The sequence below is a fragment of the Trachurus trachurus genome (assembly GCF_905171665.1).
Source record: "Trachurus trachurus genome assembly, chromosome: 19".
Lineage (NCBI taxonomy): Eukaryota > Metazoa > Chordata > Actinopteri > Carangiformes > Carangidae > Trachurus > Trachurus trachurus.
This window is the reverse complement of record NC_139913.1, coordinates 21,574,663-21,600,764: the sequence shown is the minus strand read 5'-3', so window position 1 is coordinate 21,600,764 and position 26,102 is coordinate 21,574,663. Positions and strand designations below refer to the sequence as shown.

Genomic DNA, 26,102 nt, shown 5'->3' with positions numbered 1-26,102 from the left:
TTCAGAGATATGTCTTTTGACATTGTGAGGATATTTACAATAAACAGTAACTGAATAGAAAAAAATAAATCATACCAAACACCTGCATTAGAGTTTAAATCTACATAAATTGGCCACGGAGGTTAAAATGTTTTTGTTTTTTTAATTACAGAAATCCTCGCAGGCCTTTATATGGAAGTGTGGAAGCCTCAAATCCTGTAGCTTTGCTTCCCCTTTCTGTCTTCACAGTGTCTCCTCAGTGATTGCCCTGTGTGATAAAGAAGTGCCTTCTGTTTATATGTAAGAGCCAATTGTAACTCATTCTGACAAAATTATGTCAGTAGTTGGTAGCTTACACATCCTATGTTGCTGTGTTGTTCAGGACCAACTGTGCCATCATTTGCAGTCTGAGAACGTTTAGACTAGAAAGTGAATATACAGTATATTTAAAATACTTTTTTGTAAAACATTTATTAGCAAGATATTTTAAAAAATTGTCAGTAACTAGTAGACTCCGTTAACCCAAATGTAAGTCCTCCTCCACTTCATCGTCCTCCTTCAAATTGAGCTTGTGGTCACCACGATCCATAGGAACACCCATCTCTTTCTGCAGGGCCTCTAGACTGGCCGGGCTAATGTAGTACCTAATGTTCTGTGACGGCAGCAGCTTCTGGAGCTCCTCCAGCTTACGATAGGCCTGGACAAGAAGGATGGAAGGAGACAGAGACCTGAGTTTCCAGGAACTTAGAAGACATTGGAGCCATTCACCGTCTTTGACCGGACAGATATACGTTTATTTAAAAGAAAAGATAGTTACCACTTGGAAGTTGCCTTGCTGACAGTGATGTTCCACTAAGAAACCAAATGCATCTCCAATCCTGACAGCAGGGTCCAGCTCTGGCTCCTGAAGCAGAGTTTCACACAACTGCACCGCCTCACCAGCATCTTCTGCATACAACCTGCACACAGAGGACAAAATCAAAGCTCAAGTGAAAACAACACTGTTTGCTCCAAAAGAAAACAAAAATACAGAAGACAACAATATGAGTTGTATTCTTGCCTTCGTGCGTGGACAAATTTCTTGATTAGGGTGATTTTATGGTGCAGGTCGGCCACTCTTGCTTCCTGCTGTCCAGTTGAGTCCTTTACTTTAGAAAGACACTTGGCAGCCTCGGTCAGTGCATCTAGTGCCTTCTCATAGTTTTGGTAATCATCAATCTCCACCTTAGGAAAGGTAACAACCAAAAAAATTGATTAGTTCATTCATATTTCTGCCTTACATTTTTTAAGGTTTTCACAAACTTAAGAACTCTCACTAACCGAATTCTTATAAAAAAAACTCTTAACACTTTTTTTTAATATAAGATTGAAGATCATGCAACAAAAATAATACTATATACTGTGAATAGATGAAAATTTCATTTTCAGACCAGGGCCGTCAAATAAACAGATGTCTCCCAAAATATCTGTAAACCTGTAAATGAAGAGAAGAGTGCTTGGTGTGTTTGTTTTACCTGAGCACAGGCTTCATAGAAGCCAGCGAGCAGGTCTGGAGCTCGGCCTTTAGTGTAGAAACCAATGATGGTCTTCAAGATCTCTGGATTTTTTCTCCAGTCCAGTGACTGCAGATAGTTGGCAGCCATGATGAAAAGCTCCTTCTGACGGCAAACATTGGCAAAGAAGACTATTTTCTCTGTGTCGCCCGACTTCAGGAGGGCCCTCATAGCCTATTTTAAAAAAAGATACGATGAAACCTTTAAGACTAAACGTATTTCAAATAATATGCATGTATTTGTGTCTTTAAGTGTTGCAGATGTTGCTGTTGGTGTATGACAGATCAGGTGGAGTAACACTGCAGCATCACCTTGAGCTTGTTGCCCGCCTGCGTATATTTCTTGGTGGCCAGGTGGTAGTTGCCCTGACGCATGCAGCAGTCGGCGATCTTCTCCAGCACCTCCTTGCGGGCCTCCTCAGACATGTCTCTTGAATCAGTTACAGTCATTCTCTCAGCCAGCTCCTCTGTGATGGTCAAGTTCTGAGTCAAACACAGCTCCAGGGCTTGGTGGTACTGGACACACACACATGCACAAGTATGAGGACACACACACACAAACACAAGTACTCACGGATGAACTGGTATTTCCATTTATAGCCAACATTGTGGGGCAAACAGGTACCTTCTTGGCTGCTACCAGTAACTCCACAGCCTTCTCAAACTGGGAGTGTGTGATGAAGAAGTCGGAGCAGCGGGCCAGGAGGGCGGGGTCGGAGTTCTCATCCAGATCGTCAGCGATCAGCTGAAGTGCAGCGAACTGTTGGGTGGCGAAGGCCAACTCAAGAGCTTTGGAGACATAACCAGCCTGCAGTGGAGGAAGTAATACAAAAACTCAGTTTAAATACATGGCGCAACATTGCCCCCTTGTGGAATATTTTAGAATGCACCGATCCAAGCGTGATCTCGGTCATTCAGAAAAAACAGACGCTTGTTGATGAACCTTGTGGTAGAGTGCGACAGCTCGGTCCATGTGGGTGCCTTTCTCCTCATAGTAACAGGCCGCTTCCATCATGTCCTCTGGGTTACTGAGCAGAGCCAAGTTCATCAGCTGGTCGTCCAGACCATTCTCCTGTTTACAGACAATACAAGTCAAGAAGCAACTAAGAGAGACAGACTAAAAACGCACTAATAAGATGAGAGGATCAGTGTAAAGTGGGAAATATCACTTCTATGCGTCCAGTAAAAATCTGCTCTGGTGTTTATGAGGTGCACAGTGGAGAACTTTACCTTACAAAGTCGTATAGCATTGTTGTAGGCCTGGGCTCGTGTGTAGAAGTGGACAGCCTGTTTGATATCATCATGACCCTCATAGTGTCTGGCCAAGTGGTACGATGCTGCTCTGTCACCTGTGTCATTGGCTATTTCAGATGCCTGGTGTAGAAACAAGTCACATTTGTGAGTCAGGATGATTATCCTTCAAATTAAACTCAGAACAAAAGACTTAAAATTAATATAGTATATACTAACACTATAGCAAAACACTCAGATAGATGTAATTTCTCACGCAATAACAAATATTGATTGTTTAAAATGTTTCTATAAAGTTTTATAATTACTAAATGACTGATAATCCCAATGGAGTCACCTTCTGGATGTTCCCCATGTAGCAGTGGACTCGAACCAGGGAGAGGTAATCCTGAGCACATTCATAAAAACGTAGTGCTGAATCCATGTCTGACTGGCTCTCCAGGTACTGGGCCCACCACTTGTAGATGTTCCTGGATTGATTGAGTTTGGATGTAATTTTGTGCATGTATGTAGCATGAGAATCATGTGATTCTTTTCAGATGACAAGGTTTGCACTATGAAGAAAAGGTCCAGACTTACTTGTCCTTCATTTTGTTAACATAGATCTCTAGAGACGCTGTGTCGTCCTGGAGCATTCTGGGAACCTCGGCTCTGTGTGTGTCTGATTTTTCATAACTGCAACAAAAGAAACAACACTGGCAATCACACTTTTTTTTCCAGGGAAAATTTACACAGAGCAGCACAGTTATAAAACATAAAATGCTAATCTACTGTATCGTCAACACAGAACCAAGATAGATTGTGTCTCACTATGCGAGGGCCAGGGTCTTGTCGCCCATGGACTCCAGGTATTTGGCATAGCTGTAGTAGGTGGTGCGCAGATGGATGCGATCATGGGTTTCAGCTGTTTCCAGAGCTTGCCACCATTGGCCAGAAGCCTGGTAGAAATTGTTCAGCAGGTCATAGCGTTGACAGCTCTTATACAACTTCTCTGCATCTTCCTGTTAGAAGACAGGAAAAGATGATGGAAAGATAAATGCGTTAGATTTGGAAAGTCCCGAGGTCTTTGTGCGGTGAAATGCTTAGACCTAAAAAAGAGGACATGTTATTTGTAGCCAAAGGATGTGGCGTTATTTTGTACTCGCACTATGTATGGTAAGCTGAGAAAAAATATTCCCCAGCTTGATTTTATTTGCTGAAGTGAGGGGATGACCTTATCTATTTTGAAGGACACAAAAACCAAGGAACAGACATTGCTTCAATTTTTGAAGCAGTCCATTCCTGGGGCAGGGAAAATGAGCGTTGGTTGTGAATGTCCCATACGTCATTCACACTGTTCCTTATATATCCTACCAGCATGCCGAGCTGAATGGCCAACATCGCCACTTGGGCCTCTGGTTCAGGCTGAGCCTCCGCCTCCTTCAGTGCTTTAGCTGCCCTGGCATTTCCCATATTCCCAAGGCACACACGTGCAACATCCAGCCGGCAGGTTTTCACACACATCCGTGCCATGTTTTCCCATACTGTTTTACTGCAGAGAAAAAAAGAGAAACGTTGGTTTGCATGGGTCATTGTACTCATGTACTGTGTACATTTCAGGAATTTCTTATTGGAGAAAAAAAAAAAGAATCATGTTGGCAGATGTTAAAATAGTTTTCTATTCACATTAACATACAGTTTAGTTTTTGTTTATAGTTTATTTCTTAGACCCAATTTTTAAGTACTCTTAAGAACATGAAAAGGCGAATACCCTCTAGTCATGTATTGTTATTTTAACATTTATCATGATCATAACAAAAAATCCACCACAACACTGACACAAGCACAATCAAGCAAGAATATGTGTTGGACTCTTAACTCAAAACAAGAGGCGTGCTCTTCTCTCTCTTTCTTTTTTTCTTTTGTCTTGCTGACGTAAAGCACCCCCTCTACCCCCTTTTTTCTTTCTCTTCATTTCCAAATTTAAGATTCCACAGCCATCTGGTCTCTATTTGTGTCCCCTCCCTCCTCCTTGCTTTAGCTGATACAGATGTGGGCTGTTTATTAAAGTTAGGCAACAGGAAATACCCCAAATCTTTAGGGGCCCTGCTTTAAGAGGGGGAATAGAGGCCAAGTCAAGTAAAAGAAAGCAAGAGTAACAAGTGTAAGCCAAAATCTTGCTCTATATGGTCACAGAAAAAACAACTCTGAAAATGAAAAAGCGTGATACTATAAAAGACTGAGAAAAGTTGTGCCCACCGCACACAGAGCGGCAAGATCTAGAGAGCCAGAAAAGGAAAGACAAGAGAAGGAACAGGTCTACATTTGGCCTCTCTTCCCATCCTCTTTTCCTCTCAGGAAACACATCCTGTTGCAGGCGGACTGCAGTGGGCCAATATGTTTGTTGCACACGATAGAGAGGACTTTAGCGAACGCCCCCTGGGCTCCAGACAAAAGAGTACACAACAGTGACGTCTAACAGGCGTCTTTTGGACATTCTCTCACACAAACACACTGACATACAGACTCACACACACATTTAAAGTGATCATGAAGGAAGGGGCCGTCTGTTTAGAGCGTGCTGCATTCGCGAACTGATGTCTCGGAGTATAACCGACTGCAGCTCCCCCACGTCTCAACTCTGACCTCTAGGATTGCAGAGAAAAAGTGTGCGAGAGAGAGAAAAAGAAAGAGAGAGAGAGCGAGAGACAGAGAGCGAGAGAGAGAGAGGGGTAAGACCAATAGAAGCAGAGGGAGTCGGGCTTGAGGACTTCTTGTTCCAGTCAGGCAGTGGGAGCTCTTCTAGTCGAGTCGAGTCTTGGTGAGCTTAGGCAAAGCCACTGACATTTTAGCTCCTAGCAACGCTGTCAGGAGTATCTATGCTCTCTTTGCATCAATGTGAAGGCAATGGGAAGTGACTGAAGAGAAAAGAAGAACGATCCACTGCCCACACAGAGTAGCCAGCTGCACACGCAGGAGTCCGAGCAGCACAATAAGCAAAGCACTGAAGATCGCAAGAGGAACAGATAAAGTTCAAAAAGAAAAACAGAGGGGAAAGCAAAGGAGCAACAACCAAGAGTCAAGCTGCAGCCAGCCAGAGTCAGTGGAATGGACCTCGGTGCCAGCTGGATTAATCCTCGTGTACCCGCGGTGCTGTCTGAGGAGGAGGGGTGAGGATCTGCTGCAACGACAACAAACTCCTGAATGAGGATGAATGGAGATGTTCTTTAGCAAAGCCTGAAGAAAACACTCTTGCCAAGTCCATCTCTGTGTGAGCTGGGACAAGACAAGTGAACAGCTGGAGGAGGAGGAGGAGGAGGAGGTGGCGGCGGAGGAGCGGAGCCAGGGGCCCCAGAGCGCCGGCGGTGCTCCAGAGGAGACGCACAGGAGCGGGCAGGACACCGAGGACGAACAGGGTCCCGGGGACGGACAGCGGGGAGGGGGCGAGGTGGCGGGCGGCGGCGGGCGGCGCATGGCAGTGCAGAGGCTGGTGGCGGCGGCGGTGGCAGTAGCCCTGCTGTCCCTGGTCTTAAACAATGTCGCAGCCTTCACCCCCAGCTGGGTCCTGCAAGCGCTGGAGGACGGACGCAAGCGGAGCGTGGGACTTTGGAGGATGTGCCCCACTGGTGGGGAAAGGGGCCGTGAGGGGCAAGGGCCACAGCGACAGTGTGAAAGTCTTGGATGGGGGTCTGAGTTTGCAGGCTACCAAGAGTCCCGCAGCACTGTCAAATGTAAGTTGTTACTTTAATTTAGCTTAACAATTACACTGTGACATCTACTCTCCAAAAACTTAAAAGCGTCTCTTTTGACTGAATAATTTGTCTGTCTGAAATGCAGTAGTAGTTTTGTTGTTTTCCAGATGGAAATAAAGATAATAAAGAAATAACTTCTCTGCTCAGGGGCCTCTGATTAAGGGCCAAACATGATTAGTATATACTGTATGTGTATATATAAAAATAAGTGTATGACAAAAACATAACACTGACTAAAATCACACCACTAGACTTGATATGTGCACCAACAAATCAAATTTAAGTGCTTTAGTGTTTTTTTCCCTTCTAATGTATTAATGTAAACATGAGTCCATGGCAGCCGGCCAAGAATTTTTTTGTGGGCTATAATGTTGCCAACAGAGTCTGAGTATAAACTGAGTCTGGAGTAACTTTGAGGCAGAAGGAGAGTTGAGATGGGTTTATGTGCTTTCCTGAATTAAACACCAGTGAGAAATTCTCATTCAAGAACATCCACTCACCATCCTTACAGGGCACAATGGGCAGTACTGACTGGCAATGACTGACAAAGACGTGCCTCCTCCATTCATGATAATTACTAATCCCGTCCATGTCATCTTACTAAAAATAAGTCTGACTAACAGATAAGTAAAATATCCTTTTAAAGATCAAGTCTAAGGATATACTGGAGCCTCTATCCATCCTGCTGTGAATGAATTAAGATGACGTAGTGGGAAATATGACACAACTCTTCTTTTTCTCCCTCAAGTGCAGTTTGACATGATGCGAGCATGCAACCTGATGGCGACGGTGGCCCTCACTGCTGGTCAGCTGATCTTCCTTCTAGGCCTGATAGGGCTGCCTTTCATCACGCAGGAATCACAGTGGTGGGAGGAAGCAATCGCTGCACTCTTCCAGCTAGCCAGTGAGTACCTGTGTTCCTCCAGCTTGTCTGTTTCTGTTGCTTTGCAACAGCAGAAACACTGCATCCAGAGGATGACCTTACTGATGAAGAGGGAATACTAAGTATCCATGCAGCTAAAATCTTGTGCACATTATACATATAGAGAGAGAAATATGTATGCAGCAGAGCAAGGTTCACATGCTCTTTGGTAGCGTGCCAAACAAGACAGGGATTAAATCCCTGATGCAGCTAGTTGTTGATCAACCTCTGAACAAACTTTCAGATACAAGAAAAATGCTAAAATCTACTGTAGCTAAGATAATATCATTTTTAATATAAATATAAATCCGAGGCAACATGTATATAACAAAAAAACTGACTTTGATTCACCACAAATCAATAAAATAAAACATTCTAATTTCCTGAAATCACCATTTGTGATGTTCGCCAAAAATGGATAGAATAAAAAAAGTACCTAAACTCAGAGAGAGAGAGATGAAAATAGGGAAATCTGAGGAAAGCAGAAAAACTAAGAGTGTCATCCTTGTGGGACATGGGTTAAAGCAGTCACGGTAACAAAACCTCTCTTCCACACATTCATCCATCCCACTGTGCCACTTTAAAGAGTTGGCTGGCATGACCTGTCCCAGTGCCCCTGCTGAGGAAGTGTGTTGTGCTGTGTGCAGTGGTCGCTCAGCCACTTGGTATCATTGTGGCAGAGCGGAATGAAGGGGGTCTGTTCGGGGTCTAAATTTAGTCCCAGTTCAGAATCCATGGGCCAGAGCCGCAGCGAGCCAGGGAGCGACTGTCAGGCGCCAGGATATCCCTGCTCAGGACGAGGAAATGTCTGTGACTACCTGTTATGCAAACCCCCGAGCTGAAGAAGGAAAAAGAAGGGAGGGGAGAATGGACGGGAAAGACAGTTTCGACAGGGACTGTGTGTTTGTGTCTGCACTGGCAGGAGGGATTATGCACATGCATTTTTGTGCATGTTAGTGTGTGTGTGTGCGTGCTGTGGCTGTGTGTTTACAGTGTGTTTTGGTAGAGAAATGTCCTGTGGTACACATGACAGCAGGGCGGGAATTGCCTTTGTCCAGATAAGCTGGCCGAGCTTTTAAGTCTGTGTTTACAAAATGTTCAAGAGCAGCAGAAAATAAAGACTCTTCTCATTATCATCAGCATCTGCGGCATGCATTTCAGCAGGGAAGGGGACTTTTATCTAAAGACCTTGGTGAGAGGATTGAGACCCACCCAGTGTTACTGTATTTTCCAATAGCAGACAAGACCCCAAGGAGGAACAACATGACGTATTGTGGAAGATAGACTGTTACAAAACAATTACAGGACAGAACAAAATGAATAAACCTTAATTAAAATTGTACATAGTTTGAGTTATATAGAGGAAAAAATAAGCCTGATTTTGTTTTTTTATGGTTTAAAATATCTAATCTTTTAAGGGTTTTGATAAATATGAATTTAAAAGTTTGACAAAACAATCCCACCTCAAAATTCTTTCTAGCTTTTTCCAGAACTTCAAATCTATTACACTGTTTTTTTTTATCATTGGTCAGACTTTGCTTAACTGTGATGAAGCGGGACCTTCATCAAGTTGATCATCAACCTTATGCTTAGGAACTAACTTATATTTGTTAAAACAGCAGGTAAACCAAAGCAAAGGACCAAATGACTTATTAAAGTTAAAGGGACTACGAGGAGTTTCACACTACATTTCCCATGAGCCTCCGCACACGGTGAAATTCCGTGGACAGACGAAAGCGAAAACATTTGCCAAGAATGTTTTATTAATTAAGAATGAAAGTCGGAGGTTCGAAGACGATCAGATAGCGTCGTAGTTCTGACGAGAAACGGTGATCTGTTATTCCAATGACCCGCCGGGCAGCGTCCGGGAAACCGAAACTAGGAAATACTGGGCGAGCCGACCACTATATAATGATAACAACAAAATAACTATAAAGACAAAGCGATGTATTTATTGAAAATGGAACCATTAACAAGTGTGGGTAACATAGATTCATCCACATTAATATGAGACTCTATTATAACCAAAAGCAAACTCCTCTGGGTCTCTTGGAAAAGCGAAGCGTTTTCACACTACATTTATGAGCCTCCGCGCGCACCGTAAAATTCTTTGACCGGCGCAAGACAGACTCATTCAACAAGAATTAAAGTCAGAGGTTCAAAGAGGTTCACATACCATTGTAGTTCCGACCATAAACGGCGATTCGGCGGCATCATTCTCATGACTCGCCACGAAGGAAACGCTGGTCGGCTCGACCAGCATTTCCGCCACCACTAATAATAACAAAATAACGACAGAGACAGAACGATATATTTATCAAAAATCGGCCCATTAACAAGTGTGGGTAGCGGAGATTCATCCACATTAACATGAGACTTTTTTATAACGAATAGAAACTCCTCGTTGTCCCTTTAAAAGCAATTGAAAAAAAAAAGTTAATTTCAGCCATTTCGCAAGGAACAACTTTAACTTTAAGACCCCTAAGAGTGTAAAGATGCTTGAAGCTGAAATTTAGTGCCAGCATGTCAATGTGCGTACATTGACAATGGTGATGATAAAGAATGCCAATGATCTTCTTCAACCATGTTAGTTCAGTTGTTGTTGATGTTTTAACATATTTACTATCTTATATTAATATGCTAGCATGCTACCAGTTTCTAATTAGCACAATTAGTTCTGAGTGACAATATTTGGTCGTTTAAAAAATGCCAAAAAAGACCTTTACATGATGTGGCACTGTGGCATCAGATAAAAGCTCAAGGGGACTGCCAAAGTTATCGCAATTCTGAAGAAGACATTCATGTTTGGACCAAATGTCACTCAAAATCAAATGTTTGTGTCCAGCTGCTAGTGGCTGGCAAGGAAAAGCCAAGGGGTCAACGCAGATAAATACACAACTCAGAAACTGTGATTTTTTTTCTCATCTAGTATTTGTTGAGATATTTCAGTCTGGGCCAAACTGATGGACAAACCAAACAACCAATAAACAGATGGGATCCCTAGACTCACGCCTCTAACATGGTTAAAAGACATGCCAGATATTCCCTAGTTTACTCTGTCTTCTTTATTTTTGTCTGAGAGTTAACTGAATATTTTATTGCATATTTATTGATCAAAATGAACAATATTCAAATGTTATTTTTCAGGAATAAATACACAGACAATTGGTAGTTGCAACCTTATTAAAAAAATAGAAAAAGCACGCACAGCCCTAATAGTCTACTTGCCAAAAATGAGTACCCGGAAATGTTGAGTACCCCAAAGTTTTATGTTAGAAATATATAGTATGGGTCCCCAGTATTCAGAAACTGCCGGATGCTAATTTATATATATTGGGCAATTAGCACAGTTGACATAATTAGCATAAATTAGTATAGTTTCCTATATGGGCAATATTTCTGCAAAATTGACTTGGCTGATCTGGGCAATATTGGAGTGGTTTTAGGGGTTAATGATGATGCTGAATCCATTTCTGACATTTTCAAAATTCAAAATGGCTGTCTAAACCGAAGGGACCAGATTGAAATCCATCAAAATCGGCCCACTGGCGGTTTAAATCTGGTCACTACCGGTTTAGACAGCCATTTTGAATTTTGAAAATGTCAGAAATGGATTCAGCATCATCAATAACCCCTAAAACCACTCCAATATTGCCCAGATCAGCCAAGTCAATTTTGCAGAAATATTGCCCATATAGGAAACTATGCTAATTTATGCTAATTATGTCAATTGTGCTAATTGCCCAATATATATAAATTAGCATCCGGCAGTTTCTGAATACTGGGGACCCATACTATATATTTCTAACATAAAACTTTGGGGTACTCAACATTTCCGGGTTCACAATGGGGCCCTATGGGCTGGCAAGTAGACTATAAATCTAAACGCTGGGTGACTGACAAAATACATCAATGATAAGAAAAAGAAAAGTACGAACACCAACAAAAGTGATAATAAATTATTGCTCTGGAGCTTTTGCTGGTGTGCGGACTTTTCTTTTTCTTACAGTTGCAACCTTATGCCCTTTAAAAGTTAAGGCTGCAAAAAGGATGAACAGTGGCTTTCCTTACCACATTCATATTCAAATAAAAGTGTCTAATTTCCTGAGCACAAATACTTAGATTGGCCTCTACCATTCAGTAATCCATTCACCATTCCTGCTTCAGACCTCCCCCACCGACTCAGTGAATGAGCTATTTTTACCCATCACCCTCTTTCTCAGGAATGTTTTCATTTTCAGACGTGCCAAAATGCTCAGCTATTGCGAGCAGAGTGCGGAATAACAATATCCAGTTCCATTCAGTGATATCGCAGCAGCGTTGGCAGGTCCCGGCTGAAAGCACAATATTGGCCATTTCACCCCTGGAGACAACTCTGGAATGTGTTTTTTGAATGGACGTTAGTCTAATATGTCAAAAGCCACAACTACAGGTCACATGGCACTGGGGAAACAGCTCATTCTTTCAGTTTTTTCTTCTTATTTTGATGAATTGAAAATGTGGGGCTCAATTCTGGTCTGTTAAATCTGACTCAGATAGCAATCAGACCTTCCTTTAAATCTGTAGCTCAGGAGATTCCTGATAACAAAAGTCATACAGGTTTAAGGCATACTATTCATGCTTATCAATTTTGCGACCTTTGAGAATAAACCAAGACATTAGCAAATGGAAAGAAAACAAACCAGTTCAATGAATTTCCAAGACATGGCCTTTAGATAAGACGTGTTTAGATTTCTTTGACAGATCATGTCAAATGTCCAGCAAATATATTAACCTCGAAGCTTAGGGTGTGGAGAGGAGGGAAGGAAGGAAGGATGGAAAGAGGAAGAAGGGGAAGGAAGTTTGATAGATAAGTCTGTGCCAGAAAAGAGGTTCACACAGCCCACCCTGGCTGGAACCTGAACAGGAGATTATTCATTTTCTTGGATGAGGAGCCAGACAGGTTAAACATGAACAGATTAAGCAAACAGTTGCATTCTTATGTGTACACACGCAATGATACACAGATACAATTGTTCACATCCTCGCTTAAAACAATGACAGCAATCTTACTGTAGAGGTAGGGAAAGAAATATAAATTAAACCCCCCCCTGGTGCCACTGACTGCTTCAGGAAATGGACTGATTCATATCCTAAAGCACCAACATCCCTATTTCCAGTGATTATTTTTGGCCCCTGTATTTATACCACTGTGGATGGATGAGGCATGATTTCAGACATGCATTCTTGTTAAACTATTGAATGGCTCCAGACAATACTTGAATGAGGTAAAAACAAAAAAAAACAACAACAAGTGACTAAGGGATACTTTGGCATTAATGTATGTGGACTTTAATCCAAACCTCTAAAGAATGAGGAAAGGTGTGGCCTATGGAGACACTAATAATCTTGATAAAACACAGTAAAGATCTAAGAAACAGCATGAGATTCAAGGCTAACAGGAGTTCCTCGCTGCGTGCGATTAACAATTGTGTATCAAAGAAATCAGAAGACAAAAGTTCTCAAAGGCTTTTCCGAACATATACGTGCTCTGATATTTTTACAGTGCGAAGAACTTTGATCTGGAGATCTTAGAAGTTCTTCCTTGGAGGAAACGGTTTTCCGAATTCAAAGACACTACACAGGGCTCCTGCTGAACTGTGAAATACAAGGCTAACAGGGATGGATGTCTTAATGTGAGCACGTGGGATTTCAAAAAGCCTTTTTCCCCCAAAAAACATCAGACCTGAACACACTGTGTAACTTTTTAATTTAAGTGAATTGGAAATACTGAAATACATAATTAATGGTCATTCATGTTCCTCAGAACAAGAATCGCTGTTAATTATGTGAAAAAAAAAAAAGCAGACCACAAGGTTCACATTTTTTGTTTCAACTGAAATGCCTAAGAGCCCCTTGAATGGACTCGCATAAATTTGGTTCTTGCCTAAGGACAAATTGTAATATAATGGTGATGCCTTTTCTTTTTGCCTAGCGCCACGACAGAAAAGTCAAAATTATATTTTTATCCAGTACTTCAAATATTTGTAAAACTAATAACAATAACTTTGTTAGAAAGCAAACACAATAATCTACAGTAAGATGGTGAATACTGCATCACATCAGCAAATCAGCATATCATTGCCAGCGACAGCACACTGTTGAACCATGACTCCTCTTAAACTGCATACCAACCATAAATACATGTTTAGTAAATACACTCAACTGAAAACTGAATGCTAGTTCATTTTCACTGACTGAGGTCTTGTCTCTCTGTGCTCCTGTCCAGGTTTCGTGCTGGTGATCGGACTCGTGACCTTCTACAGGATCGGGCCGTACACACACCTATCCTACTCCTGCTACTTGGACATAACCGCTTGCCTGCTTGCCACTATGGCTGCGGCCATGCTTATCTGGAACATTTTACACCGCCGTGATGACTGCCTCGCACCTCGAGTTATAATCATCAGCCGCTCGTTGGCAGCACCTTTCCACCCACGACTAGACAATGACTACGTGGAGTCGCCTTGTTAAGACATGTGACCTCGCAAGCCAAGCCAATGAGGAGTTAAAAGACTGCGCCGACGGGACACTCAGCTGGTATGGTTTACTCCAGTTGGTGACTCCAAAGTGACTCAAGGGAAGAGGATATTATTGTGCCTCTACAATGGCTGGACTAACATGTACCTGCAATTGTAAAACTTTATATTTCCCAACTCCTCCCACCAGAAACAAAGATATCAGAATCATTTTGCTGCTTAGTGCACAAAAGTCACACATTTAAAATTTAGAATCAATGCATAAAGCAGTCCTACATTTCCAAACATATTCAAATACTCTAAGATGTTTTATTTTCTCATGTGTGGGTGTGTTAATTTGGACCAGGACTGTCTTGTAAGAAACATCCGTCTTATGAAAAGATCAAGCTGGAACTTGACCTATTTTGTTATATGTGCACTTATTAAATGGCCTCCTGCATAATTATAAATTGGAAATTATGAAAGATGTTGAAAATATAATACCAGAATACCTCATATTTGTTTTCAATCTTTTTTAAGGCTCATTACAATTTTAATACATTTTTTGTGTTACTGATATATTTTGCAAGTCAGTAGGTAAACTAACAAGGTAAAAGCAGAGGAGTCAGTCAACCTCAACCAACCTTTTGATTGGACTTATCCTGAACGTATCCACATTTAATTTCAAAAACAGCCAATAAGAAGCAGTTATTTTAATTGAATGAGTCATCTGAGTCATGATGACAAAACATGTTTCCTCTTGAAATAGAGAAAATAAAAGACAGTTGACTTGCCAATTGATGTATGTGAACTGATTTGGAACTGTTAAGCAGTACTTGTTAAATTGATGGTAATATGTTGAAATTACATACACATTTCAATACTTACATTCATTTTTCATGATGCTATCCATATGAAACTCTGCTCGCTTGTGGTACATACTGTATACTTTAAATTAATATAATATAGTTGTGTAAAGAATAGTGCTATCATTAGTAGTATTATTGTGACCATATCATACTTCTACAAGAACTCCAGGCTATCTGTGGGTCTTTCATGTTGCTAAACATAGGGGCACATTAAATAATAATATATCATATAATTTCAATAAATTTATTGGTAAATATTCTAACTCTGTGGTTGCTGCTGTTGCTGTTTTGGTGTCATCATTACACCTGAAAAATGGACAATACAGAACTTCATTAAACTATTTTTTCAAATATTTTATCACAGACATGTGTTTCCAATGAACATTTGTGCTTTCCCTCAAGATCTGTTGAGAGTGCCGTAAGTGTGGTGCAACAAAAGTGTGAGAAAGAGAAATAGTGCTACACATTATTTAAATTGTTGCATGCTACAGCCATAGAACCCAACGAAACAAAGGCCTATGTTCATTGTGACTTCATCAAAAGTTACAACTCAGCAATGTTACTCTCAAACGCTAACACTGACAAAACACTTTTATAAGAAGAATTTTGAATTTCATTCTAAGTAAATTGACCTAAATTTGTCAAGTTAGAGAGTACAAATACAACACTACATATAATTTGATGACGATTGTATAAAAAGATAGTGCCAGTATCTCAGCACAATCATGGAGTAAAAAGTAGTGTACTGGTTTCCTCCAGTGAATTAAATACTTTCTGATGACAAATGGCATAAACTGAGCCTGACAGTGACATGAACCACAGCCAGCTATGATAACTACCACAGTCTCTGGTTCACCCGGACCACTTCCTACAGTGTTCCTGTTCCCAATGAGAAAGGGGGAGTTTTGCTATTAAATACCAAATGGTGTGGCAAAAAGGCTTCGACTCATATGGGCAGATAACCATGCAGCATGTCACCTCAAGTCAAGGACAACATGAATGAGAGGAAGCAGCGCAGTCTGGACTAAAGACATTCCAGTCTGTATCTGACTTGCTGCTTTAAGAGGCAGAGGTGCTTTCATACTGAAAATAAAATGGACGAGCGAGGCTGATTAAAGCCCCATTGATACACAGAAACTGGGCTCTGAAGCTTCTTGTATAAAACTGTCCGATACACCCTGCTCTCATCATCACACTGAGGTAGTGGATTTTATTTATCACACATACAGAGACTTACTTACATTACATGTCTGCAATTTGTATGAACTGACCCTTTAAAGTACATGCATGAAATGGGTATACTGTCAGATATCTCATCATATCACCTCAAATAGATGTAGGCCTACTAGATGAAATAAGCTTAACTCCTGGATCGTCAGCCAGTCTATGACTTAACCTTCGTCTTGTGTTAGCTTTCTACTGCCATCTATGGTGTTCGGGTCAGTTTTGACCCGTGTTTTAAATTAGCTGTAAAATACACTAAAAACATTTTTTTTCATCCAATCTGTTTTTCTTCTCTTGGTTACATTGTTAGGCTTCCTATCCATCCTATCAATATTGGTATAAATATCTTTGGTGTGGGCCCCTGGGCCTTTTTCTGTCAGTATACCCCTTGGCTTCAATTGAACCTTCCTCTTTTCAGCTTTCCGCTACCATCTACGGTCGGTTTTGACCCGAATCTTAAATCAGCTGTAAAACACACTAAAACAATTATTTATCATCCCATTTGTTTCTCGTCTCTTGGTTACATTGTTAGGCTTCCTTATCCATAAAAAGGTTGGTTTTGCACTTATGATTTCAGTTTGAACTCTCATTATTGTTCTTATCGTTATAACCACAAATGTCATAATTTAACCAGAGCATTTTCGAATTTTGTGAAAAAAAAAGTTTTTTGTTTTATTTTGTTTAAATTGGGGTTCCTGACAAAGTCAAAAAGCCTTGATGCTATAAACAAATTTATGTGGTACTTGTATGCCTTTAAAACCTGAAAACGGGTCACTGGTGACCCGGACACCAGAGAAAGGTGAAACACAAGAGCTTTTGTAGATTCAAAGCTCTGCACCGTAGAGACACGTCCCAGAAGGTACAGGTACTGCTGGAGGAAATACATATTCCTGTGGGTGGTGATTTGCGGGAATTGAACACAATACGAATCCTTTTTTTTTTAAATGTAGCAGCAGTAAAAATAGCCATCAATGAGGAACTTAGTGAATCTGTCATCACGCCTATTAAATTCTTTGGAATATCCGGCCAGTGGGATATGCTATTTTCCCATTTGTTTGTTTTTTATGTTATTTTCCCATTTGGGTAATGTTTGTACGTGCAACGCTGAAGAATTCAGCGCTTGAGTGCTCTGAATCACGTATTCTGCTCAAGGTAATGGTACATCTTTGATGAAGTCACATACGTGTTTCACCGTGGCACACGTACATTCGGGAATGGGCATGCACATCCTTTTAGTCACTCGATGTGAAGTTCTCAAGATTGTAGAGTGAACTCCTTTTAGACCAAAGTGGCAGGAGGACATTGTGTGTGTGTGTGTGAGAGAGAGAGAGAGTCACAGTATGTTTAGAAAAGTACATCCCCTCAGCACACACCCGCACACTAACAGAAACAGTCACATATATACACATTGAAGAGTTCCTTCCCTTGGCGTAGACACAGAAAAAGTCCTTAATCATGTCCTGTGTTTGAATCTATTTCATGTACTTGCATAAACAGATAAAAAATTTGGCTTTGGTGGATATAGTTTAATGAGAACATTGTTTAAAACGTATTACTCTTTCCAAAAGGATATAAATTAGGGTGACATTTTTATTCACTGACCTGTCAAGTGTCTTATTTAAAATGTTTTATTGCCTTGAGATAGGTAAAAACTAGGTAAAAGTTAAAGTTGCAAAACTACTGTCCTAATTTGATTTCAACAGTTAAAGGTGCTGAGTGACATGAAGGGTATAAGGCAAGTGGCAACAATGGCTCATTCTCAACACAAGTAGAAAGCACTTTGTTACAGCTCTCCCACTGCAAACCATTTCAGAGCTTTCTGAGAAGAGTCAAGGGTGTAGTAACAATGCTTTCCCCGTGACCACGGCTCGGCTTTGATCTAAAGCCCGTGTGGAAGGGCTTGTTCAGGGATGTGATGACATGGGTCAAACAGAGAAATGTGCCCACGGTGGGCATGTCAGTTCACATGTCTCCTCTTTTTGCAGACACTGCTGAGTGGACACACGCAATAATAATGTCATGCACATATTAACGCCCTACCTCAGTGTTTTTCAACCTTGGGGTCGGGACCCCACGTGGGGTCGCCTGAAATGTCTAATAATTGATTAAAAAAATGACTGACAAAAATATTTTTTTAACTAATTATTATTCTTTTTAAAATATAAAGCAAGTTCAAAATATCTGAGCCGGCCCATCATTGATTGATGGTCGCCAGAAATGTATGATGTAAAAATGGGGTCACGAGCCAAAAAAGGTTGGGAACCACTGCCCTACCTCTTGATGAGCTTGATAGACTTGAAGGCTTCATCCATATCACCGATGGTCAGGTAGAAGCTGAAGTTGAGCATGGCATCACGGGTGGCCTTCTCACACTTCTCCAGGCCCACGAAGTCCCGGAGAGCTCGCCTGGACACCATGGGAGGGAACTGGGTGGGCGCGCCTTTCGATGACTGGGTCTGGTGCAGAGGTGTTGATGTTGTGGCTGAAACCTCCGGGTCCCCCTCACCGGGCTGAGGTGGGTTAGAACGTCATGATGTCAGTATGTGATTTAGAAGAAGTAATAGATGAAGTATGTTGTAAAGTGGGATGAAAAACAAATGCAAAATGCAACATCCTGGGGAAAACATGGGCATTTGGGAACAAGTAGGATACAAAGCAAACCAAACATCACTCAAAACATCACAGACTGAATCTATTCATCGACAGAAGCATTGGGAAGTGACACAGATGCACAAGCTCTCAATATTTCAGGGAAGCTCTTGTGCTGCTGATCTTGTGGAGCCAATCATTTCTTTCTTTTTTGCTTCAATGCAGCACAAGGCGTACACGATCACAGTTGCTGGACGTCAGGAGCCAAGAATACTCAAGCTTTCTGAACTGTACGGGACAGATACTTACTTCAGGTCGAAAGACACCACCCCTCCAAAACAATAGCTGGGGTGTGTTAGACCAAAAGCACACATAAGAACAGTGATGGGTCCAAACAAAACACAAGGAATGTGTTAAAAAAAAACCTTAAGATCTGAAACAGATAATCTACAACTTTCTAAAGAAAACACCCACATGCTGCCTCAGAACCCCCCACTGACGAGACTATCCTCATGCAGAACAGTGTTCACCATACTCACCTTGCAGCTAAAATAATAGTAGGGCACATCCAGTGCGAGAAGGGCCTGCAGTCCTGTTGGTTTGGGGTAGCAGTCTTGTAGTAGTAAACCGTGCTCCTGAGTACAGAAGAGTGTCACCACTGACACGTCTGCCTAAATGGAATAAAGACAACATGCTGTCAAGCAACTTAACATTTACTTAAAGTGTATTAAATCCAAGTAATAACATTCGGACTGGTTGAGTAGGATAAATTAATCATTGAGCAATGTATCTGCCTCTTGGTTCTCACGTTTACCCAAAATGGTTGCATAGTGGTGCAAGTGTATAGGTTTTAGCACAAGGGGTCCTACGGGATGTCAAAGTTAGCAGTTTAAAACATTACCTGTTCTTTCACTGTTGCTGCATCACCTGCTTTTAAACTGCTGCTGTCATAAAATCTTAAACTTGAAATGCTTTTAAAGGGTTGTTGTTACATTTTTAAACTACTGTTTTTGCATTTGAAATATTTATTGTCAAGTTTCTACTTTCTTTCTTTAAATGTAAAATTCTGCACTTTTTCAGTGGATCCTTCTGGTAGCACTGCTAGTAAGAATCAAAAAACAAATAAAAAGTAGCTCTCTGCCAAGCCGAGCTGTACTTTACCACATCCAGGTAAGTTGTTGATGATGATTCAGAGCCGATCGGCACCGTCTCACAAACAAAAAGACGAGGTTCACTCTCATCCCAGAAGATAGATACGGGACACCGACCACCGAGTTCTGTTGCCTGAAACTGCTGCCTGAAATACAGACAGGAAATGTAAGGTATAAAACAACCAGAGGAGAAAAACACTACATGGGACGAACAGAGACATTAACAAAAGCAAGAAGCCACATGTACCTTTCACCGTCTTCAGAATGTGAGATACCACTGGACGGTCTACCAATGAAGAAGTCAAAATGTGTCACAGTGTCCATCTCAACGTCATAAAAGTACACTTTGTGATCAGGCCGTCCATTAACCTGAGAGGACAGAGTTCAATTCAGATAAGAGCAATGTTCACATTAAATGGTGCCACCTTATAAAGGGATAGTTCAGCTTTTTTGAAGTGGGGTCGTATGAGGTACAAATGACCACTAAGTATAATATCTGCGGTAGAAAGGTCTCTGCTCTCCCCCACTGAGAAACACTGGTGCATCGTGCTTTACCGAGACACAGGCAGTACACGGTTGTGAATGAGGGACAATTAATCATTGTATTTTCGCCGCCTACGAGAAGTCCCGTCTCAAAATAATACACCAGTTCAAGAGTATGATATAAACCGTGGAACGTTCCTCACTGGATGAGTTTCAGGCGTACCGATTATACTGGAGCACAATTATGTAACGAGTTAAAGCAGTACTAAAGAACTTTCAGTTTTGGTTGAGTTTGGCGGCGCCAGTGGCCCAAAGCGGTAGTGTTTTGCCTGAAGGAAGACTCCATTTCCCATGAGCACTAGCGCGTAGCGCCGTAAACATCTTGATCTCCCGGTGCATGGAAATTAACAGAAGACGTCCAAACTAAGTTTCTGTTACCAGCAGATCATTTCTCAGTAAACACACATACACAATCCAATGGAAAGGTGCCATATTGCCTGCTCCCTCCTCGTCGTGACTCGCAAAAGTGAAAGTGAAACTTAAGTGAGAGCCGGTTTCCTACCATGCTCCTCAAAGTTGCTTAGTGCCAGTGAAGGCGATACAGACCATAATGATACAGACCCCCTCAGGCCATGACAGAGGTGTCATTCAACCTGTTGTAAGTCGATGTACCATCACAAAAGTTATGAAAATATTATATGAAGGTTGAAAAGTTCCTTAGTGTTGGTTTAAAAAGCCGCCGACACTGATCATTGCCCACGGATCTATAAAGTTTTACTGTAGCCTGAACGCAGCTCAAACCGACCCGGTGCCTCAGCACGGCAACCAAGCTTTGATAAACACACTGGATCCGCGCTGGTTTACAGAATCCTCCCCGTATTTTAGCCGGTCGCTACCGGAGCTTCATTTTTTTTTTTTTAAAGAAAAGCGCTGGTCACGGTGGAGCTGAGAACAGCGGAGTTTCCCCTGCTGCAGCTGAACAGCTGACATGTGGTCAAGACGTAGGTAGTCATGGTTCATTTCATTATTATAGACTTCAACCTCAGATCTCTGTGTCTTCAGACTGTCCTGACCTGTCCCTGGACATCACACAGGGACAACATGGATTGGTTACTTAGTTTTATAAATGTTTTCATCAGGCTGAGTTCAACAAATCAGTTTATGCTACTGTGATTTAAGTAGTTAAATACAGTAATCATCATAGTGTAGTGGCAGGAAAGACCATTTAATCTGTATTCTCTGTTCTCAGGTCAAGTATTTATATGCGATTAAAATGATTGATGAATGAAAATAATTTCGATTAATTAATTACAAAGCCTCTGATTAATTAAATTAATTTTTTTAATCGAGTCCCGGCCCTAGTAAAAATGAACAATGCATCAGCTGCTGATACAACCCCACTTCAAAAAAGCTGAACTATCCCTTTAAGCATCTGAAACTAAATGTAAAATAGTTGTGCCTCCAACCCATATTCAAAAAGTTGACTGTGACTGTTATATAATGTCCATTCACCTGAGAGATGAGTATGCTGACTTGGCTGCCGTTGGCATTACACTTGACTGCCCTCAGGGCTCCCAGATTGGCAATCTGGTCAGCCAAGTTCTTCGCACTGCAGTGAGCTTTGGCATCTCTTTAAAGACATACAGTGAGACAGGCATTGTTGGACGAGAAACTACTTTGAAGGGAGAGACAGTTAATGAACAGAAATTTACAATACATGGAAGCCATCTGGCCCTCTTTATAGTACTTAAAACAAAGGGAAGTGACACTGACATCCACATTAACGTCATACCTTCGGGAGAGGTCAAAGACTCTGATGTGTGCCGTGTCTGTCCCTACAATCAGGTAAGACTGGCACACGCTGAGAAGCACAGGGTTGCCCTCTGCCTTGGAAAAGGTCAGCAATTGCTTCACAGTACCCTAAAAAAGAAGATGGGTCAACACTAAACTAAATTTATTGAGACAAACACCACTTGCTTGTGTGTTTTTACTTTTTCAAATTTGATTCTAATTCAGAATAAATATCTATTCAACATGAACACCCAAACATTTTTGTTGGCCAACAGACCTGTGGGGTGCGGATCTGCACCCTGTTAGGTTCCACAGTGTAGAGGTTCTCACCATGTGCAGCTACTACATGAGAGTCACAAGGAAATGAGCCTGGAAAAATCAGCAAGAGGGGAAGGTACAGAAACAGAAAGGAAAAAAAATTAGATGTCAAAGGAAGGATAATTCAAGGACGTGGAATTCGGGGAAGTTTCACTCTGTTGCACCTGTATTGCGTAGAACTGTCCCCGAAAGCTCATACACAGTGACCTGCTTGCCACTCCATATTGTCACGGAGTCCTGTTGGTATGACAACGTTAAGTTACGGTGATATCAGTAAAATATGAACTTGTTTTCTCAGTTCAACAGTTTACATCCTCTCCACGTTTACCTTTGTCACACAAACTCCCTTGATGTGTATGTCAGACTGCAGAGCAAGGTTCACCCCTGTGGTGAAGTGAGTGATGCTGAGCTGGGTCGGGGTAAGCTGCACTGCTGCCATCTGCTGACTAAAGTGAGCTGACATCACATGCTCACACAGGATCAGCACTGTGGCTGAGTTGTTGGCTGCCAGCAGATTCAGACTGGAGCCCCACTGAAATTATATATGTAATGTTAGGAATATCACCCATTTTATTCATAGAACGTGACAAATTTTCATTCATTGTAACTGTGTATAAATGCTCGCCTGGACAGTACCTGTAACTGAGTGACATTCCCCTGTATTTCAGTGGGTGTCTGTAGCTTCCACTGGACCTTGGTATCACCTTTGCTACCGCCTGGCTGTACCACCATCTTCCAGAATGCGATGCGCCCATGGCTGGTGCCAGCTGCCAGGATTTCTGAGAAGGTGGCAATGTTATACAAAGGCAGTGAGGATTTATCAGGTTTGAAACAAGTCTGCAAGTCTTGTTGTTGTTTTTTTTGCTTGTCTTGTCTTGTCATCACCATAACTGTCTTATATTCTTAGTCTCCACACAATAAAACAAACCAAAAAATGAAACAAGTCTGCAAAGCATGTGTACCGGTATGTGTAATCAGTCAACTCAAATTTTAAGAATATGATCAAACAAAGCTTGTGTAGATTAGCAAATCCACAGGAATATGAGGAAAAAAACAGCAGACAAATGACCTTTTCCTGAACAGTATGAGACACAGTTGATCATCTCGCCCCTCTCAAAACCCAGCATCTCGTCCAGTGACAAAACATAGTTGTCATCTAGTTCCAGGTCCCACAGCCTGTGAAAACAGAGGAAAGCATCATTATTTGAGTTTCAAAAGGGTGTGTATGTGTGTACAGACCATATGTATATGCTGACCTGATAGTCTGCTCCCCTGTTGCTGTGATGAGGAGGCTGTTATCTGTCCAGACAATGTCCACATTCTGTCCAGGCTTGCTGCTCAACTTAACCTGATATGAGAAAAAAGTGCAAAAACTAAGAAATGTGTCCCTTTATAATGACGGTATGAACATTACCCTTCAAAGCTACCAGGGCTTTCAAATAAGAGAAATTGCATCTTCATTGGTCTTGGTATACCTTCATGAATTCCTGGGCTCCTCCCTCTGATCCCAACGTGTATTGTGATAGCATCATAGCCTCTGTGATCACAACGAGTGCCTCTCTCTTCTCAAGATAGAACAGTTTCTTGATTGAACCCTCCACACTGAGAAGTGTGCTTGTCTTACAGTGCTCATCCACAATATGGACCTGACCTATGAAACAAAAGACACAGGTTCCAAGATTAAAAGGGGGTGACAACTACTTCACAAAGTAAAAAAGCCAAAAGTAAAGCAACATGACAAGCTAGCTAGCTGGTTAGTATGTGTAGAAGAAAAAAGAAGCAAATCGTCAGTCAGCAGCACTGGTGTTGTTTTCAATTGCTGAAGACAGCTCTGGGTGTGTAGAGTTATACATTTTGATAATGAACTTGCAGCAGTTCATCCAGGCTGCCCCAGACTTCATGTACAGAACCCACACATAAGAAGGCAAATTTACCATCTACAGTGCTAACATAGAAAGCAAGTCCCTCCTGTGGGCCCATTTTGAGAGGCGCTCCCTTCCAGCTGAACATATCCAGGGCATTTTCATCTCCACTCACAGATGCACGCGCTAGCATTGCCACATCACTGTAACCAGAAATATGTTCTATTATCAGCAACAAAGCATTCAGATCATCAGAATAAATAAATATCACACACAATGACTTAAAAAAGTAGAATAACCAGCTACTTACTCCCCAGGTGAGGCAGGTCTGAAGATACAGCAAGTTAAAGGTTTGTTGTATTCATGCTTCACTAGATAGTTTCCTGCAAGTCTCCCTCTGGCATCTACTTTCCAAACTACCAGAGCTCCATTCTATCAACAAATTACAAGATTGTTAGGCAGTGCAACAGAAAGAAATGGGAAATTTAAGTCTTGTTGCAAATGTGGCATGTTTGTAATAAGAAAATGCATTTTATCATGTATGGGAATGAGGGCCACCCGCATATCCAGAGGCTATGAATCCACCAGTTTGTGAATGAGACATACATGTGTGTGGCAAATTGCCACTGAAATACACTCACCTGATCTCCGCTCACTAAGCGGCTACCAGAGCTGCTCCACTCCAGTAGCGTGATGCAAGCTGTGTGTGTGTTGGGAAGGGCTGTTTGATCTCCAGAGGGGTGTGTCAGCAGCACCACCTCTCCGTTCTCCCAGCCTAGTGCCAGCACTGGCTTTGTGGGATGCCATCGCAGTACTGTGGGCTGCTGTGGACGTTCTACGTGACAGGTCTCCACATGTTCTCCCTTTATATGAACAAGAAAGCACATAAACTTTGTTAAATATGACTATGTGACTCACAGACTATGAATATAGAACAGTGCTCTCACTTTAGCCGTGAAAGTGCATCTTCAAACCCAGTGTTTACCTGCTGCAGGTAGAGATCTACGATGCCTCCAGTTGCAGGGGTGGTTGAGGCCACAGCCAGAACAGGAAGAGCTGAGTGCCAGGTCGACTGAGAGGGTATGGCACTGCTGTCAAGGGCTTCAATACGGTGGTCAAAATACACCGCCATGTCCCCAGTGCACCTCTCTAAACACCAAAGAGGAGATACCAGCTAGACAGAACCTCCAGTGCAGATGGTTATAGATCACTACAGTCAGAGTTTGTCTTCATTTCTCCGTACAAGCCACCTACTGAAGCTGTCCGGCTAATTGGTGTTTTAAAAAGCTCTAACTAGTTATCTCCAGGTCGTACCTTCAATGATTCACCATCTATAATTTCACTTTAGCTTAGCTAACGTTAGTGCAGTACAGTAAAAACAACGTAGACTGTGATGAAGCCATGAATTCACCATAATGGTTAGCTCTGGCTAACATTAACGTTATGTTATGTCATTATGGGTATAATAAAGGACAAACGGTTAAGTTAGCTTTAGCTACAAACATTAGCTCAGCTAAATAACGTTAAGCTAGGCAAAGTTAGCATTCTTTGCTGACCCTCGCTGCCGAAGAGTGACGTTTACTGTTGTGTAAAACTGTCTGCAGACCCACCTCACCGTCGTTTCCTCTGGTTTAATGTCAGGTTAATTAGTTGTTTCAACTCGAAACGGTTTAAAACATCGAGCGTAACTTTCAGTGTTGCTGTGTAGCCTCTTGTAGTAGCCTCCAGTCTGGGCATAAAGCGTCTCTCCTAGTTGCCCCTGACAACCTCCGTGGATGGACCGGGGGCGGGGCTACGGAAAACAACGAACACAACCCGAGTTGTTCACGAAGTGTATGTAGGTAAAGTTACACGTTTATCTGATGGAGACTATGAGAGATGTG

At 41.8% G+C, this 26,102-nt stretch overlaps 2 protein-coding genes across 2 annotated transcripts; one reads left to right on the top strand and one right to left on the bottom strand.

Annotated features, from left to right (window-relative positions):
* Nucleotides 1–240: 240 nt before the first annotated feature.
* On the bottom strand, nucleotides 241–25,934 carry ift140 (intraflagellar transport 140 homolog (Chlamydomonas)). The gene is made up of 31 exons (XM_083994105.1): nucleotides 25,830–25,934; nucleotides 25,205–25,368; nucleotides 24,861–25,082; nucleotides 24,530–24,651; nucleotides 24,292–24,422; nucleotides 23,833–24,008; nucleotides 23,614–23,705; nucleotides 23,427–23,533; nucleotides 22,994–23,136; nucleotides 22,686–22,889; nucleotides 22,522–22,594; nucleotides 22,317–22,408; nucleotides 22,041–22,168; nucleotides 21,761–21,878; nucleotides 20,013–20,134; nucleotides 19,776–19,911; nucleotides 19,154–19,285; nucleotides 18,924–18,959; nucleotides 18,300–18,535; nucleotides 4,136–4,313; nucleotides 3,593–3,783; nucleotides 3,362–3,457; nucleotides 3,120–3,252; nucleotides 2,762–2,905; nucleotides 2,475–2,603; nucleotides 2,157–2,339; nucleotides 1,844–2,047; nucleotides 1,494–1,706; nucleotides 1,040–1,203; nucleotides 797–938; nucleotides 241–676 (listed from the first exon to the last, which is right to left on the bottom strand). The coding sequence occupies exons 2-31, from the start codon at nucleotides 25,349–25,351 to the stop codon at nucleotides 497–499; spliced, it is 4,374 nt and encodes a 1,457-aa protein (XP_083850231.1). The 5' UTR covers nucleotides 25,352–25,368; nucleotides 25,830–25,934; the 3' UTR covers nucleotides 241–496.
* On the top strand, nucleotides 6,023–15,166 carry tmem204 (transmembrane protein 204). Its single transcript, XM_083994106.1, has 3 exons — nucleotides 6,023–6,492; nucleotides 7,262–7,417; nucleotides 13,704–15,166. The coding sequence occupies exons 1-3, from the start codon at nucleotides 6,234–6,236 to the stop codon at nucleotides 13,946–13,948; spliced, it is 660 nt and encodes a 219-aa protein (XP_083850232.1). The 5' UTR covers nucleotides 6,023–6,233; the 3' UTR covers nucleotides 13,949–15,166.
* Nucleotides 25,935–26,102: the final 168 nt, after the last annotated feature.

Bases quoted from the DNA above. Each gene is read 5' to 3' on its own strand.
- tmem204 (XM_083994106.1), top strand. From the start codon at position 6,234: ATGGCAGTGCAGAGGCTGGTGGCGGCGGCGGTGGCAGTAGCCCTGCTG. The intron at 6,493-7,261 runs GTAAGTTGTTAC...TTCTCCCTCAAG, and splicing joins GTCCCGCAGCACTGTCAAAT to TGCAGTTTGACATGATGCGA. The intron at 7,418-13,703 runs GTGAGTACCTGT...GCTCCTGTCCAG, and splicing joins TGCACTCTTCCAGCTAGCCA to GTTTCGTGCTGGTGATCGGA.
- ift140 (XM_083994105.1), bottom strand. From the start codon at position 25,351: ATGGCGGTGTATTTTGACCACCGTATTGAAGCCCTTGACAGCAGTGCC. The intron at 19,286-19,775 runs GTAAAGTACAGC...TATTCCATTTAG, and splicing joins CAACAACTTACCTGGATGTG to GCAGACGTGTCAGTGGTGAC. The intron at 3,253-3,361 runs GTAAGTCTGGAC...CAATCAATCCAG, and splicing joins GTTAACAAAATGAAGGACAA to GAACATCTACAAGTGGTGGG.